The following is a 15,527-nucleotide window of genomic DNA, read 5'->3' on the forward strand; positions in this document are numbered from 1 at the left end:
ACCAATAGAAGACATACAAACGCATGCGTTTATTAATGAGGCATACGACCCGTCGCTCCTGCCTTCTGTCTGTCTTTGGAGTTCCTCTTTTGTTACTCCAGTACTCCGAGATCTTCGTTTGATTTCGGAATAAAACACTTTGATATCGTACTTAGATCTACGGGCATGGGTAGAAAAGTTACATTGGCTGTCTGTGGTATGGGTCAGTGGGCGTTAGATTTTGAAGGAAATTATAACAGAATCGTAAAAAGCATTCAAGAATCTCATCGAAGAGGTGCCGCCTATAGATCAGGATCTGAACTTGAAATATGTGGCTATGGATGTGCAGATCACTTTTATGAAAGTGACACAATTCTGCATTGCTTTGAGGTGAGAATTTTGGATTCTGTGCAATGCTACCTGTAGCCTACTTGATTCTGTGATTTAAATTTAACATGAATCCTGTGCCTCCAAGTCCAGAAGTCTGCTGTAAGTGCTACTGCTGTAAGTCTAGTCACAGTGACAGTTGTAGTGATGATTTACGACTAAAACATTGGCGATGCATTTTTGTTTATTCATTATGTTAAATTTCAGGTTCTTGCAAAGTTACTTGAACGAGAAGAATCCAAGACAATGATTTGTGATGTTGGGATGCCAATTCTTCATAAAAACGTCAGATACAACTGCAGAGTTATATTCATGTACAGGAACATTCTTCTCATCAGACCAAAAATGGAATTGGCAAATCAAGTGAGATTGAAATTAATTGTAAAAATTTAAGAACCTTATTCACTCATTTTTGTGTAAAATTTTATTGACAAACAAAATATATTTTTGTAAATGTATTTTTACGGGGCTTTTTCATTCTGAACATTGGTACCTACCTACTTGGGCAATTGATTCAAGTGAAAATTTGCCCATTTATTTTTATTGACCTTGCTGTTTTTATGAGATTTATGGACTGAATTATATTTCAGCATAACTACAGAGAATACAGATGGTTTTGTCCATGGGTTAAGCACAAAGTTGTGGAAGATTTTTATTTACCCAGGATAATAAGCAGTATTACAGGTAAAATACTACTGCTGATAATAATTATTATTAGTTATGTTGCGCGAGACTAACTCCCTATCCTTCCCTTGTGCCTTTATGCTAATGGATCCATATGTGTATAATGCATGGATGCTGTAGCAGGAATAAACATGACTGTATGCAATTCAAAGAGTCCTGCACACTAACACCAATGTATTTATGTAACATTTCGTCAGACTTATTCAGACAAACCGTTTACAACAATGACAAGAAATGACAAATCATGCAGTTTAAATATAGTGATAAATAAATTTGCCTTAATATAAAATATCAAATCAATTGTGACGAAATTGATAATAATGTTTGGAAGTCGTGGTGTTTTATTAATAAAGGTAGCCCACAATACAAGGGTGCTCAAAAAATTAAATATGGCATGCTACTACTCTACTTGCGAGAAGAATATTATTGAAATTTTAACAACTTCTGGCGGATATGGTTTCCTCCATCATCCAGCTTTCTCCATTGTCCAAGTCCATCTGTAGAAATTAACTGGTTTGCCATTACCACATCAGAATTGGGCTGGTAATCATACGGAAGGTGGTTGTTCACCATAATATAACTACTAATTAGCTGATTAAGACTTACCTCTTCCGAATGAAAATAAAACCTGTCATGTGGGAAAATCACATCATCTTTCAGGATAGAAAAAAGGCTTACAAGGTTTAAAAACAATTCTATGTTTCCTATGAAAAAAGGGTATAAAGGAACTGATTTTGTCTCAGGTCAGACGTCAGTTCCATTCGGAGATGGCCTTCTGTCGACAATCGACACTTGTATTGGGAATGAAATATGTGAAGAACTTTGGTCTCCAAACTCATCTCACATCAGTCAGTCATTGGATGGTTGTGAAATAATTGTAAATGCAAGTGGAAGTCATCATCAATTAAGAAAGTTGAACAAGCGGTATGTGATGTACATTTGGGAAGTAAATGCCAGATAATAAGATATTACGGCAGTAATGAACTCGAATCAACAATGGTTTATTTTCATGTCTAATTTACTCAAATAAAACTGCCATTGACAAATCAAGCTTTATAACAATCTAGCTAGATTTTCCACCTATGATAGGATGAATTTATCAAAATATTCCAGAAATACTATTATCATATTGTGGCCTTTCCATAGCTTATTAACGCATGATTACCAGTCCACGTGTCTGTAAATAGCCAACAGGTTTATTAATCTATAATATGCATAGGTATAGTAGGTCGAGGAACTATCCGCCCCTTGCACATAATCAGTTCAACTGAATTCAAATTTGCAAACCTATGTAGTGTAATTTAGGTTTGTGATGTTTATTAGAACTCTACTATCTACATATTATATTGCAATTGTGGGATTAATTTTTATTGTGTTATACAACTCAGAATGGAGCTCATCATATCAGCCTCTGCAAAATGTGGTGGAGTATACATGTTCTCAAACCAGATCGGTTGTGATGGAGATCGTTTATATTATGATGGTTCATCAGTAATTGTTGTTAACGGTGAAATTGTAGCACTAGGACCTCAATTTTCACTCAATGAAATTGAAGTTGTCACAGCAACTGTGGACCTAGAGGACATCAGAGCTTATAAGTATGTATTGGTTGATTATTAGTTATTTTATCTTTTCAAAAAAACTTTCATTGGCATATCCTGATAATTTTATATTCATGGTTCTTAGAGCTGGACATTTTTGAATATCTGATGATTTCAGAATCAAATCAAATATTTTTTTCGAAGTGAATCTAATATTTTTGTTGAATTGAACCGAATATTGGATACCTGGAAGATATGGGATTGTATTTGATTATTCACTATAATATACAATATAACTATATTTACCAGACACATAGACTACTGTAAACACATATTCCATCACTCGGACAGTTAGCTGAGTGTTCACACACAATAAGAACATGTTTCATCAACAACTCACTCGGAAAAATATGGCTTAAATGAAAACAAATGAGGGATTCACGTTCACCTCAACCTTTGGGTGGGTAGTAAATAAAGCAAGATGGCAGCAAAACCGGCGATTCAAAAACTGATTCAATAATTTTCTATTTTATTTAAAATGGTTGATGGCCCAGTGGTTATATGATAGTTTATCATATATACCTTGAGGGAAAGGGAAATAGCTACACCAGTCAAGTGTGAAATATGGACTCACCTTTCGAGATCGGGAATGGCTTTTTAGAAGGTAGTTATAGGATGGAGAATTAGAAGATGCAGTTAGAATTAAAATAAATGAAAAGGTGATCCATTACTTCCAATGTTGGGGAACCCTGATACCCCACAATACCCAGCTTCATAAACACATTAGTGCGAAGCAGGGGTGGGAATAGCTACCCATTTTATTGTTTCGAATATCCCTCATATGCGATATTTACAAGTCAAAGATATCTAGTTATGTGACAGTGGTTAGTAATTATCTTGCTTATTCGACCATTGAGCTAAACCAATGATTGATTCTATTTTCTGTCTCATTTATCATTGACAATTAGATGATATAAATACACAAAACGGTTGTTTTTTGTGATTGATGGGTGTACGATGAATTGTATGGTTGAGTATATTTTCAATTTGTAGCTATCATGAACATTAGTATCTATTATACCATAATTAAGGTTACAATGCAATGATAGTGTAAAGAAATTTTTCATTTTTTAATTTTTGTCAATGTTAATAGAACAATTGGCTTACTTGATTTATAAAATCACAATAACTAGTTTCTTCAAGATGGTATTATGTACGTTTCTACTGTTCTGTATGTTTGAAGTTCCATACCAATATACTCATATCACTATATAATAAATGCAGTTTCCACAGTGTTCATAAAGTGGTTACGATTTTGAAACTCAGTTCTCAGTATAGCCTATCTTAATAAGCGGTTTTTTAATTTTCCTCTGTGTAATAAATTTTTTTTACCTCATTTATTACAACTTTGTATGCCTGCCATTATTTGCAAAAAGCACAAAGTTATTTTACCTAATTTAATACCTTCCTATATGGGCTCTATTAGCAAATATTAGTCTATTTGCTCATGAGTGAATTTGTTCTTACATATTATTACTTTCTAATAAATCTATGAAAAGGCTATAAATTCTAACAATTATTCCTTTCCATTTTTTGAATATATTTTTACCCTATATATACTTACCGGTATATAAAAGAGTATCATCATTTTCAAATGGTCTTTCGATGTATTTTTACTGTGTACAGGGCTGAAATATCGAGTCGAAATATTCAAGCAACAAAATCTAGTCCTTATCCAAGAGTTAGAGTTGATTTTTCTTTGTCAGCAGATGACCAACATTCTGCAATTGCTATTCCTTCTGTTGCCCCAATTCGAGTAAGGTAATAATAACTGTCTTTGTTTAATGTTGATTAATGTTTATATCTTGATAATAATTTGCTCTTTAGGATTTTATCATTTATTTGATTTTTTACTCAGAGAAAATTTTTATGAATTGGTAAAATGACAAATTTGATGAAAAAAAATTGTTTTGGCATCTGAATTGTTAAGACCAAACGTCCATATTTAATTAATAGATTGATGTTTTGAACAATTTTATGTTTCTTCGATTCTGAACAAGGAAGGACCAGAATCTTTCCAGTCAGACATTGCTCACTTGATTTATTACACTCTGGATCATAGTGGGCACGGGATTTACACTTGTGATTTTAAACCTCCGAAGCCAATGCTTTAACCATTATGTTATCGCTTCCACTTATATAAATTTCTAAATATTAGATATCACTCTCCGGAAGAAGAAATCGCACTCGGACCAGCTTGTTGGTTGTGGGATTACTTGCGTCGTAGTTCCATGTCTGGATTCTTTCTCCCTCTCAGTGGAGGAGTTGATAGTTCATCTGTTGCTTGTATTGTTTTTTCTATGTGTGTTCAGGTAAATGATACGATAGGTTTTTCATATTTATCCCGGGAGAGAGAAAAGTCGATAAGACGGCTTATTCATATAGTCTTTCGTCCTGTTAAAAGTCCTTGTTGGGTATGGAAATAGTTAACCAATTATTAGGAGAAACAAAGCAAATAACTATAATAGAAAATGAATAAATTGTCAATATTGTTAATAAATATTTGTTGTTCGACTATATTTTCTGGCTTACTGAAATCTACTTCTGCGGAATTTTCTTTTTACTCAGAGTTGAAAAATTTGAGAGTGAAATTTTATAAATGAAAACTAACATCGCTTTATTCAAAATTTTAATTTCAACTGATATATGTTTGTAGTTGCGAATAATTTATTATGAATGCTTTTACTTGACTTTGTTTTGTCAAAATTTTAAAATATAAATCTTACTTGTATCATTTCAGGTGCACAAAGCCATTGAAAATTGTAATAAACATGTTTTAAACGAGTTGAGAAGAATAACAAACCAACCAGAATTTTTACCAAAGAATCCCCAAGAAATTTGTCAACAACTTTTTACAACTTGTTATATGGCTACTGAAAATTCTTCAGGTGAGTTGAGTATAATGGAGAATAGTTTTGTGCAGAAAAATCTCTGTGCTTCTTACTATTACCGGATGGCTCTGGCATTCTGCCCATAATTTAGTCTCTCATAATACATTGGTTAAATATTTCCATACCCGACTAGTCCGCCATATGATAGGCTGTCTATTAGGTTTCCTTCTTTTCATGATTGAAAATATCTTATTCTGATCTTGTTTAATTGATGAATCGAAACTCATTGAGCATGGTGAAGTGCACACAAATCATGAATAAATTAGATTTTGTTGTTGTAATTTTTTTATATTATGGCAATGAGTGTTGCCCCATGATTATTAAATGGTTAAATTTGATATGATAATGAAACAATCAGAATTGAGCTATTTCAATATTACTGTGAACGTGGACTCGTGGAGTATTATCGTTGCCTTCTCCTGCTTGTCACCTAGGAAACCTGTGCGTTTTTTTGCCCTATCAAACTCTAATACAATATTACTCCGATAGTTTTAGTTAGTGAGAATCTGAGTATTTTTCCAGATGTGTTTTCATTGTTCCAGCTGTATGGTCCTGCAAAATGTCACTTTGCTCTTTTCTGTGATAACGAGACCATTTGTATTATTTCAGTGGAAACTCGTTCTCGTGCGTCTGGTCTTGCAAAATGCATTGGTTCGTATCATTACAATATTAACGTTGATGCCGTAGTAAATGCATGCATCATGGTCTTCACATCCGTAACTGGTTTTATACCAAAATTCAGAGTGAATGGTGGAACAGACAGAGAAAACATTGCTTTGCAGAATGTTCAAGCAAGAACCAGGTATATAATACAAAATACAAAATTAACTAAACAGCCTTTCGATGATAGAAACAAAGATTGGCATGTTTGAATGCCATTCATTTAATCTAGGATAGGATGGCATGGCTGTGGAGGCATATTGATTATTGACACCAAACTTCTAAACTTGAGCCAGTTTCAAAATGATTCTCAACTCTGGGCTAACTAATAGTTTGACTCTTGTCTCTGGTTCCAGTTTTATCTTGAAAAATGTTGGCTTCAATTTCAAACTTGAGAAAACCAAATTTTTGATAACAAATAACTTTGGTGGATTCAAGCTTTCTCCAATTGTCAGTTAGGAATGCCTAGTGTACTTAATGCTTTGTGTTTATGTCTGAAATTGGACACGATTGTCACCACTAAAAGTCCAAATAGCTGTCCTCGACACCTGACTTATGACTATTTCCGAGCTCCATTATCTATTAAAACATGCCAAACTGCTATTCTCTAGACTCTGACTCCTCATCCAGTGTGTAGAGACTAGAGCAGTAGTTCTCAAGCTTTTTTCTTTTGTGGCACACTTTCGTTGCACAAAAAATTTTCTGTGCTCCAGAAACTTTCTCATGCAAGGGTAAAAACTATAAATAAAATTATTTTCCAACAGATAGACACTTCCACTTTAATAATTAAAATGAGAATTACAACTCCGTAGCAAAAAAAAAACAGCATCATCATTCAATCAAATTTAACGAATTTATCAGTAACTCAAGCAATTTTTAATAGGTTTGTGGCTCACCTGAAAATTATTTCTGTGGCCCAGAAGTGGGCCATGGACCACTGGTTGAGAACCTGTGGACTAGAGAGTTTTAAATTTTGGTGAATTGTTTCATTTTTTTTCATTTTCTAGTTTTATACAAATCCGTCATTATGATCTTGATGTTTTCAGGATGGTGATGGCTTACCTTTTTGCACATCTATCAATGTGGGTGAGAAATAAACCAGGTGGTCTGTTGGTGCTTGGTTCAGCAAATGTCGATGAAGCATTGAGAGGATACTTTACAAAGTATGCTGTTTTTTTGTGTTATACAATCTTATACGTCATAAAGATAAACAACTCAAAAGCTGGTGCTCAATGCTATGTTCTGGCCTACCAATAACGATTTTAATCGCTACTTTGGTGAACCTTGTTTTTAGTTATTTTGATTTGAAGCAGTGGTTTTCATATCGCGGACCGCCGGCCAATTACGGCCTGTTTAGCGATCTTGAGTGAAATAGTTGAGCACATTATTTTTCTACCTTTTTGCGTTCTAGATACCGCTAATTGTCACGCCATTATCACAGTTTGAAAGCATGTGTATATTCGTAACAATTTAATTATACCTGTATCTAAATTGTACGTACCGGTACTGGCCCCTTGAGGCGCTTCCCTTTCTCAGCCCGTTAATATCCTTCCACTTCTAATTTTGGTCTCCGGTCATCAACTTTGGGAACCACTGATACTGGTTTATAGGCTTTGATTGATTTCTGTATAGGTTATATAGACTACTAGTACTGCGGTTAGTCAATGTGGTACTCCCGTAGTGTGTGTACCAGGTTAGGCCATAATTTTATACAGATTTTTCTTATTTTAGTTCTATAGCCATTTTGTGGACTGTCTGTGTTAGCCACATGAATATACCCCCTGCCCATAGGTTTCAATCCCTTTACACAACTTGATGTAAAGTAGGCGAGCAAAATTAATTACCTCCATATTGGTACACACCCTCCTGGAGCGCCGTCAGTAGATTTTTATGTCCATATATTTAAGCATTGCTCTCTTGTTATAATTGAACAAGGAATCCTAGTCACATAGTCTTCTTTTCAATTCAAAGGTATGACTGTTCAAGTGCTGATCTCAATCCTATTGGAGGAATCAGTAAAACAGATTTGAGATCGTTTATAAGATATGCAATTGACAATTTTAACATTCCACCATTGAAGGAAGTGATAGAAGCACCACCAACTGCAGAACTCGAACCACTTTTAGAAGGTAAAATAATATCTTCATCAAAATGTATTCAATGATAAGTGAAACAAATATATATAAAATTATTTGATAATTGTTGGCGAGCCATTATGCATTAATTTTGCATCTTAGGTTGAAAATATCTGGTTGAATTACCATGACAACCACCACTTCACGCAGGGTAAAATAAATTGTGTAGGCAATGTGGAAACGATCAGATTCCAGATTTTTTATTAGCTTTTCAATTATTATACCAGTAGCTGCATGTGCAAGCCTAGTCGAGAGTGACAACCATGTAAAGATGTCATATAAAATATGCTGTATTAAAGCAATTTGAATACGATTGAATTGACAGTGATTAATTACCCTTTGCTGAAATCATTGTTTGTAGAAAATTAAATGTAGCTTTGAATGGTTCTTGTAAGTTGTATTCTTTTAAACTTCTCTCAACCTTTCCGTTACATAAACTTTGACCTTGTTACCTATCCTTGGACCTGAACCAATAACTGGTTTGGTTTGACATATTCAGGGTGACTCCAAAAACAGAACTCATAAATTTTTTATTCACCGGTACTTATGCGAAAAAGAAGAAAATCTATTTGTAACCAAAATCTTCAGTAATCTAGAACTCTCTGCACAAAAGTTATTGTTCTCTCTAGAATATGTGACTAAGTGACCTGTATTAGATTTTGAGGGTCACCCCTTTGTTGATAAGTGATTTAAACATTTCCATCAAATGTTCTCTCTTCGAGATAAATATAAACTTAGTGCCATGTCAGTTCAATGGAAAGAATGTAAATATTTCTTCTCATTTCAAGGGGAGCTAGTACAAACTGATGAACAGGATATGGGGATGACATATGATGAATTATCAATCTATGGTAAATTGAGAAAAATAGCTGCTTGTGGTCCATATAGTATGTTCTGCAAGCTATTACACATGTGGGAAGGCCTTCATTCTCCATCTCAAGTAAGTTAATGTTATCATTTAAACAGTTGAACTTATTTAACTATTTATTCTGTTATCACCAGATTGATTCATATAGATTTCACTTTGTTGCAAAAATAGTACAACAAAGTATAAACTTACATATTGAGTATACCCAGCATATAGACTTAATTGAGAATGAGTCGTATCGAAAATTACCTTATCTCTAAATATGCGCATACCCCATGGAATGGACATGAATAGAATGTACACTATAAAAAATTTAATACCTATGGGCACGGGTGGGCACACTGCGACTCGCGAGCCGCATGCGGCTCGCCAGACTTTTTGTGCGGCTCTTCTCGCTAACATAAATTATTATCCAAATTTCAACTAAGAGAAAAACTTTAATGTAAACTCTTTTGATTTAATAAAAGTCGTAAAGAAGTCTTCGTCAATGATTAGGACAAATTATGTTTTAGTATGAAAATCGCTGTAGCGATGAATTTTGAATTTAAGCCAGTCAAGTCAGCAAATCTTTCGTCACAATCGTCAATGTTTATTGATGAGTCAGCGGTATTGCAGCTTGATTGCGGTTAGTTAGTCTAAAAAGTTACTGTGCGATATGTCCTCAATTAAATAACGAAAGTACGAAGATGAAAACAGAGTTGTCAAGTCAGAATGGGAAGAAGAATACGCATTTACCAGTCTTGAGAATAAACCTTTGTGTTTAATCTGTCATAAGCTACTAAGTCAGAATAAAGTCATCAATGTTAAACAGCACCATGGAACGAATCATGAAAACCTCTTACGAGACTACCCTCGTAAATCAGCTATAAGGAAACACAAATTAAATGTGCTCAAATTGTGCATATATTTGAGTATAGCTGCCTTGTTTATCTATTTATTGTTATTAGACTCTTGTGTGAATTTCTTTTCTGTTCATGGTATTTCGATAATATTAATAAATTCACAAATTCTGCGGCTCTTTCAAAGTTCTGACTTGCATCATGCGGCTCTTATACTAAAAAATTGTGCCCACCCCTGACCTATGGTATGGATGTATTTTCAAATAATTCAAGTTTTTAACTCCAAAATTGCCTAAATGACCCCAAAAAGAACAAGTCGCCAAGTTTTGGCAATTTATCATTAGGTTTGTATTACTATTGAAGAACAGTGGCATTTCACCTGTTTCGTCAATATAGTTTTCATTTTCAATAATGCATCAACAGGTTGCAGCGAAAGTCAAACACTTCTTTCATTCATACGGCATAAATCGACATAAGATGACTACTTTAACTCCGTCGTATCATGCCGAAAATTATAGTCCGGATGATAACAGATTTGATCTACGACAGTTCTTATATCCAAGATTAACATGGCAATATAGGTGAGGCTTTTCATTTCATGTAAAAAACTAGCTGTGACTATACTGTTGGTCTCTTAACATATCGGTTTAGTTTTATTTTTTCGTGATCAAGGTTTAAAATTCAGACTTGGTGATAATCAAAGTCAAATATGCTGCAGAAAAAGCTTTTTTCTAGGAACAAAATTAAGTTAGGGTAGGTTAATTAAGTAGGGCTCTTAAAAGTCTGAAGTTTTGTTATCAAAATTAGTTTTTTTTCGGAGGTTTGGAGTTGGAGTCAGACTTGAAATTTCCTTCGGGGGCATCGGCCTGGATTCAAGAGTCACTGTATAGGTTTTGTGGGTTCACTTGAATGCTGAGTTCACTTATTCAAATTTTCCAACTTATAAAAACATTTCAAGGATTTCCTACTTGTACTCAATTTTATTCTTTGTGTTTGACATTATAACGCCTTTCTTCTGTTACAGGAAAATTGACGAGTCAGTTAAAATTCTAGAGAGAAGCGAAAGAAAATGAATGCCAACTGTTCAGATCAACTTAAGATGACTTTAAAAATACTATTGGTGCTAACTGGTTTTCCGAATCCACAAACTAATGATGGCATCTCTAGTTCATTAAACTTTGAATTTATGATTTGTGTCTGGAAATGTATTGTTTCATGAACATTTACGATTTAACTCGTTTGGGGTCAATTTTGTGATCCATTGAGTTTTCTAAATTCTGACAGTTTCAAATGAATTGTACAATTTTCTATTTATGCTTGTTAAGTAGGTTTATTGCTCGCGAATTCGCGAATGTTATAATCTAATATTTATCCATACCGCATAGCCTTAGATTTTATGATTTTTTGAATCAATGTTTATTTTTTTACTAACAATTATCAAATCTATTCTTCAATATTTTTTTTATTATTTCGAGCACATTTCAGCATTGTGCCGCTATTAAATAAATATTTCATACTAATGAGAAATGTATCTTTTGTTGTGGAGGAACATTTTTTGTGATCAAGTTTACACTGGAATTCTTGGGAAAATCTGAGTCTAATTGCTATTTTGTCACCTTAAGCTAGGCTTACATTGTAACTTCTCCTTTGTGAACCATATCCATTTTAGTGGCCTATCAATCTTAATGATGTAGTTACTGTATATCATTGTGAAATCTCACAACAGTGGAATTTTAAAGTTTATCAAAGTGATGTATGCCAATCCACTAACAGTTTGTATCTCCAATATAAGCGTTATTTCTTTTATTTACTTAGCACTAATTTCATATTAGTTTTAAATACTTGACAAAATTTTAAGATTTATGGAATTGTACACTACTTAGCTATTTTCTTGGTAGCATGATAAACTGAAAGTGTACACTCCTTTACGGTATTCTGCCAGCTCAGATCATTTGCCTGTAGCCCACTGACCAACTGTCTCACTTCGGATGTTACTGATGAAATACTATATACAAATATTATAAGACATTTGCTCGCTCTATGATTGTTGCAAAAATATTCTATTATCTATTCTCTCATATGATACAATGAAATTCTCAATTTATTTAATTCCATCTCAAATACACGTTACATAGAACTGAGTTAAAAATTTTGGAATCGATAAATATTGCGAAAACTTCATTGAGAGGTCAAAGTTATGTACAAATTGAAACAAGATTTTCCTGAAAACTTTGCTAACGTTACATTTAGAATCAAATATTTGAAATTTTATCTTTTTTCATTGCCTAATGATTGAAATTATACAATTGCATTTTAAACTTGGAATACATGTAATTCTCAAGTTTGATATAGTTGATGGAATACTTTTAAACTTGATTTGTCTAAATCCTATTATTTCCAGTTGAATACCTTATAATTACAATCATGAGTTGTAGACAAGATACTGATGTAGGAATTACGAGTTATTTGAATCCACATGAAGGATTTGGTGGAATTATTAAAATGAGATTTCAAGATTTTTTGGTGAATGAAATAGATGAAAATGATCAAGTTGTTCATCTCACGGATGTCACCTGCAATTTACCAAAAAATGAAGTTAAAGTAGAACCAGAAAATACAAACAAAGAAGAAATTGTTGATATATTATCAGATGAAGGCAAAGAGAAGCTTCTTTCTCTGGTAGATAACAAAGAAATTGAACATGTGTTTCTTAAAGGCGGTGCCTCGAAAGATGAACGAGCTAAAATTCATCAAGCTATTCGTTATCTCCATCCTCAACTTGAAAGCCGTACTGTTGATGATTCTGACAAAGAAGAAAAAGTAATCAAAGTGACAAGAGCGACCGAAAATAGCAGAGGTCAAAATAAAAAGAGACTTTATCCTCGAAAGCAACTGTGTAAGTTCGTATTATTCAAACGAAACATTGGAACTATGTCTGCTATAAGTCAAATGGCTAAATGTCTTCATTTGCACAAGGCAAATGGTTTTCAATATGCTGGCACTAAGGATAAAAGAGCTGTCACAGCACAACTTGTCACTGCCCCAGTTGCACCTGAAAGGCTACGTGGATTGAATAAACTAAAAACAAACATAAAAGTTGGAAATTTTTCATACTGTTCAAAGCCTTTGCAATTAGGATCATTAAGAGGAAACCACTTTACTATTGTTATAAGAAACATCACTGGATCTGAAAAAGATATTGCGACCGCATTTGAGTCATTCACAACAAATGGTTTTATAAATTATTTTGGGTTGCAGAGGTTTGGCACGACATCCGTCCCAACTCATGTGGTCGGAATTGCAATACTTAAAAGCAAATGGCAAGAAGTTGTCAATTTATTACTGCAGCCGAGAGATGATGAAACTGATATAAATCTTAATAAAGCACTCAAGGAATATTTAGAGTCTGGTGATGTAGATGCTGCTTTGAAATGCCTGAAGTATAAAAGCTCAATTGAAGGTATTTTACTCCAAGGGCTTAAAAGATTCGGGAAAACGCAACTTCTACAAGCGATTACTACGATACCCCGAAACATGAGAAAAATGTATGTTCATGCTTATCAAAGTTATATATGGAATCAAGTCGCCAGTAAACGTTTTAAGGAGCTTGGATTTAAACCATTAGCAGGAGATATTGTTCTTGCTGATGTGTATGAAAACAGAATTTCTTCTAATGGCGATAAAGATGAGCCTCCAGTAAAGAAACTTCGTTCTGAAATAATCTCTGTAGAGGATGACGTAAATTCAATAAAATGCTCATCGGAAGATATAAAATTTCTCACAGAAAAAGACTTGGAACATTTCAAAATTGAAGATGTTTTATTGCCCCTCCCAGGACATGATGTTAAGTACCCTGAAAATGTTGTCAAAAATTGGTATCAAGAAATCATGCTCAAGGATGATATCAATATAGATATACACATGGTGCATAAAGTGAAAGATTATTCTTTACCTGGTGCATACAGAAATATAGTTACCTTGCCATCGCGTGTAGAATATGACACCATTCGTTATGATGACTACACCGTGCCCCTGCTGCAAACTGACCTTGAAAAATTGAATGATATTGAAGAGACTGCAAATGTGCCAGATGGGAAATTCCTAGCAATGAGATTACAATTCAGCCTTCCTTCATCATGCTATGCTACTGTTGCGTTACGAGAACTCATGAAAACGGATCTCTCTTTATCTGCCCAAAAAAAACTTAACGATGATCATGGAAGTGTTGAAGTGGAAACTAAGAACGACTGATTGTCACATGGTGGCCTGTAATTGAGTTCTGTCATTTTTCTAAGTTGCGAATAATGGTTTTGAGCTACCAATGTTTCTGTTTGTGTGAGGTTAGGTTGGAATTTTCATATTTGTCCTTGACGAGATGAAAGGGAATGAGATGGCTCAGTCATGTGGCGAACCATGTTCTGTCATCGACCAGGCGGGAATGGAAATAGTTATCAATTGACTGGTCCATATTCAATGCTTTAGGTTGGGTTTAATCTTAACCAAAATTTATCACTCCATATAATTTTAGCCCTGCAGGTAATTATGTCGTTCTTCCGTAGGGTGCTCTTATCGTGTACCTCCGTTATTGTAGATTGTGGTGCATCGTGCTAAGCGTTAGGAACAGGCTTGGCTACCTTTCGTAGGTTTGCAGGTTCGAGTTTGCGAGACGGTTGCTGAACTCCTCATAGCCGCAGGGCGGTCCACGTACCGCTGGTCGGTTACGGCTTCATCTACCATCTGGTCCATGCATATGAAACAAATAACTGGCTAAGCCAGGGGTTCTCAACCTTTTTTCTGTCAAATCCCCCCCCCCCCCCCCCGGGGGTCACGAAAAAATCAACGCGAACCCCCGTAATCAGACACCGAACAAAGCTGTGATATAGTGACTAACAATTTGTTGCAACACCAATTTATTGACCAGATGTAACTGAATTAAATCTTTGCGTTGATATTATTGCCCTTCGCCACACTAATAAGTTCTTAAAATTTGTTACGTCACAACTACAACAACGCAAGATCAGGAAAAATCTACACTTCAATGGGCACGCATTTTATTTTAGTAGTAATAAAGGATATTAAAAAACAGCAACACACCAAAACTCGACTGCCACCCAAGTACCCCTGGAAATCTTCTCGTGAACCCCTGGGGGTTCGCGAACCCCAGGTTGAGAACCCCTGGGCTAAGCGATCCCATACCCGACATGGACTAGTAGTCGGTTGGGAGGCCGTGCGTGGTTCGCCATATGATCAAGCCGTCAGATCATATTCTCTCTCCGCGGGATGAATATGTAAATCCTTTCCTAAATGGGTTGATTAACTGGGTTAAACTCTTTCGTCTAACTGTTAGAGTTAGCCTAACATCAAGTTCAGGAGTTAGTTATTAAACCGTTTTACCCCCATGGTTTCATATCTTCGATTTTATAGTCGCTTAATTTGTTTTAACTGTACATTATAATATATAGACAGAACAAGGATTTTACCAA

The 15,527-nt window shown here is 34.6% G+C and overlaps 2 protein-coding genes across 2 annotated transcripts; both read left to right on the forward strand.

Annotated features, from left to right (window-relative positions):
* Positions 1 to 33: 33 nt before the first annotated feature.
* On the forward strand, positions 34 to 12,445 carry LOC120344255 (glutamine-dependent NAD(+) synthetase-like). The gene is made up of 14 exons (XM_078112469.1): positions 34 to 369; positions 574 to 729; positions 957 to 1,050; positions 1,794 to 1,974; positions 2,439 to 2,648; positions 4,278 to 4,412; positions 4,810 to 4,963; positions 5,392 to 5,539; positions 6,152 to 6,344; positions 7,249 to 7,365; positions 8,174 to 8,331; positions 9,126 to 9,277; positions 10,468 to 10,625; positions 11,069 to 12,445. The coding sequence occupies exons 1-14, from the start codon at positions 166 to 168 to the stop codon at positions 11,115 to 11,117; spliced, it is 2,109 nt and encodes a 702-aa protein (XP_077968595.1). The 5' UTR covers positions 34 to 165; the 3' UTR covers positions 11,118 to 12,445.
* Positions 12,446 to 12,468: 23 nt separating this feature from the next.
* On the forward strand, positions 12,469 to 14,366 carry LOC120344256 (pseudouridylate synthase 7 homolog). Its single transcript, XM_039413377.2, has one exon. The coding sequence runs from the start codon at positions 12,469 to 12,471 to the stop codon at positions 14,293 to 14,295; it is 1,827 nt and encodes a 608-aa protein (XP_039269311.2). The 3' UTR covers positions 14,296 to 14,366.
* Positions 14,367 to 15,527: the final 1,161 nt, after the last annotated feature.

This window comes from Styela clava, chromosome 5, assembly GCF_964204865.1.
Source record: "Styela clava chromosome 5, kaStyClav1.hap1.2, whole genome shotgun sequence".
Lineage (NCBI taxonomy): Eukaryota > Metazoa > Chordata > Ascidiacea > Stolidobranchia > Styelidae > Styela > Styela clava.